The sequence below is a fragment of the Penaeus japonicus genome, unplaced genomic scaffold (assembly GCF_977035675.1).
Source record: "Penaeus japonicus unplaced genomic scaffold, GWHDUDI00000001_assembly GWHDUDI00000017, whole genome shotgun sequence".
NCBI lineage: Eukaryota > Metazoa > Arthropoda > Malacostraca > Decapoda > Penaeidae > Penaeus > Penaeus japonicus.
The window spans coordinates 8,980,246-8,982,745 of record NW_028234419.1 but is presented as its reverse complement, the minus strand read 5'-3'; the positions used below and the strand labels follow the sequence as shown (position 1 = coordinate 8,982,745).

The 2,500-nt window shown below is 44.5% G+C and overlaps 1 protein-coding gene across 1 annotated transcript in view; it reads left to right on the top strand.

Annotated features, from left to right (window-relative positions):
• Window positions 1-2,500, top strand: part of LOC122266517 (uncharacterized) — a 118,344-nt gene that overhangs the window by 73,831 nt on the left and 42,013 nt on the right. The window contains exons 20-22 of the mRNA XM_086545764.1: window positions 230-411; window positions 859-984; window positions 1,708-1,878. Coding sequence (XP_086401890.1) covers window positions 230-411; window positions 859-984; window positions 1,708-1,878 — 479 coding nt within the window. The remainder of the gene's footprint in view (window positions 1-229; window positions 412-858; window positions 985-1,707; window positions 1,879-2,500) is intronic.

The window sequence follows — 2,500 nt, the reverse complement described above, 5'->3', positions numbered from 1 at the left end:
CGCAGACAAAGACAGATATACAGACACAAACAGAAACAGAAACAGACACAGAGACACAGACCGAAAGAGAGAGAGAAGAAAGGAAAGAAAAAAGAAATAGAGAGTAAGAAACAGAGTACGAACCAAACTGAAATAAAAAAAAAAAGGAAAAATAAGAAACAACAACAACAACAAAAAAACGACACCCCCGCCCCCAGCCACCTAACCCTCCCCCTCCCCCTACCTCCAGGAAGAACAGCGAGCGAGGATGACGTCAAGCGCTACGAGGAGAAGGTCGAGTCCCTCAAGAAGGAGCTGGCCAAGGAGAAGGAGCGTTACGACGACCTCAAGTCCAAGATCGGGGACGGGAAGATGGTCGGCTTCGAGGAGCTTCGGTCAGCGCAGTCCGAGAAGCACAGGCTCCAGAAAGAGGTGAGGTGGCGCGGGGGAGCGGCTGAGGGAGTGAGTGAGTGCGGGAGTGAGTGAGTGGGTGAGTGAGTGAGTAAGTGAGTGAATGAGTGAGTGAGTAAGTGCGGGTCTTTGCCTCTCTTTACTGAGCGGCGTTGCTGTTGGGGAGGCCGTTTGTTATTTGAGGTTTATGTGTTCAATGTTTGTGTATATTCCATATGCCGAACAAGCACGCACGCACACGCACACGCAAACGCACACGCACACGTATACGCACACGCACATGCACACCCACACACACGCACACGCACACATACACACACACACACACACACACACACACACACACACATACACACGCACACACACATAAACAAACAAACACCACACACAAGCACACCAACACACACGAGTTGATTACCTTTTATCGCCCTTTTCTGCCTCTCAACCTATCCCACAAACCCCCCACAGCTGTCGACGGCGCAGCAGACGACGGAAGTGCTGGAGAAGAAGCTCAAGGAAGCGGAGGAGAACATCAGACTCGCGGAGAAAGCAGAGAGGAAATCGAAATACGTCGTAGAGCAGCTCGAGGCTAAGGTAACGCTACCCCGTTTGTTTACTTTAGTTCTCCCTTTCGTTGTCTCTCATCGGCACTTCCTTCTTCTTCTTTTCTCCTTCTTCTTCTTCTTCATTATTTTTGTAGTAACTTTGTTGCTTAGATGTGATATGGCGTAGTGTTTATGTTTGTCAGTCTGTTTGTTTGGCTGGGATTACTCACTCTGTTTTTATTGTTTTAACAAAAAATGTAACAAAAATGTCTACGTGTGCCATTTGGTATATCTGTTCTCGTGTTGTTGAATGTGCTAACAGATGTCATGTTTAATTGTGCTTGATACTTGTCTTTGATAGGAATATGACACAAAAATGAATTTAATTCAAAATAAAAACGACTAACATCACATCATTCTAATGCTTATAATTTATTGTAACCTAAAACATGCCTAAAAGAAATAACTAATTTCAATGAAATAACAGAACATATGCATAACAACACATCATCAGTGCTCTTTGTTTCGTCGTGTATAATGATGTCAATATGCTTAAATGTTAAATAAAAGACCGAAGGGTCAGAAGATACCTAACGATCAGTGTCTATTTTGTTGTCTCTCACTCTCTCTCTTTAGAGTAAACTATTGAATGTAAACTGCCATTTCTACCTAACACTTTCTCTCCGTCCTTTTTTTCCCTCTCATCTTACGACTGTCGGTCCTTTCCGCCGGCTGTCTTCTCGTTGCTCTGGCTGTCTCTGGCTCTCTATAGCTGGAGGAAGACAAGACCAGTTTGAACGTGGCCGATGAGCGCCAGAAGGAAATGACCATGTCTTGGCTGAAGGAGAGGGAAGACCTCAAGAAGGAGATCACGGACGCCAAGAAGAGCAAGGAGAAGGCGGAAAGGGAGCTCCGGTCAGCCAAGAAATCGCGCGACCAGATGGTGAGCGTGTGGCCTGCATTTAGAGGGGGAATTCATTTAGAAAAAGTACAGAATCCTGTACTTTAGAGTGCAGGAATTTAGTTGGTCATGTCACCGTATGGCCCCGGGTTTTGGAGATCTGGTGTGACTGTTTTCCTTGGCAATGGTCACGTCACTGTGATTTCCAGAATGGTGTGATGTGACAATTCCTCTGTGGGGTGGAAGTAGTGCCACATCTTTTCACGGGAATTAGCCATGATTTGAGAATAAAAGTCGTGGCAAGAATATGCTATAATTGTAATCTTGAGGGTATTGCCAATTCGATTACACACCCTTGCTTCTTTAATGAAATAAACAAGAAATAAAAAGCGAACAACAACAACAACAAAAAGATTCAATCCTCTTTTCATGTCTTCCTCTATTGGAGTAGCTATTGTTCCCTAAGGGTTAGTATTGATCAGCCCTGCTTGTAAGGATCAGCTGTGATAGATTTTCTTAGTCAGATTCAGTATCCAATAATCGGGACGTTACCCTTTGAAGTCAAATGTCAGATGACGTCACTCCCTCATCAGTCAAACGAAGTCACCTTATCAGTCAAATGACGTCACCTTATCAGTCAAACGTTGTCACCTTTTAATGGAGA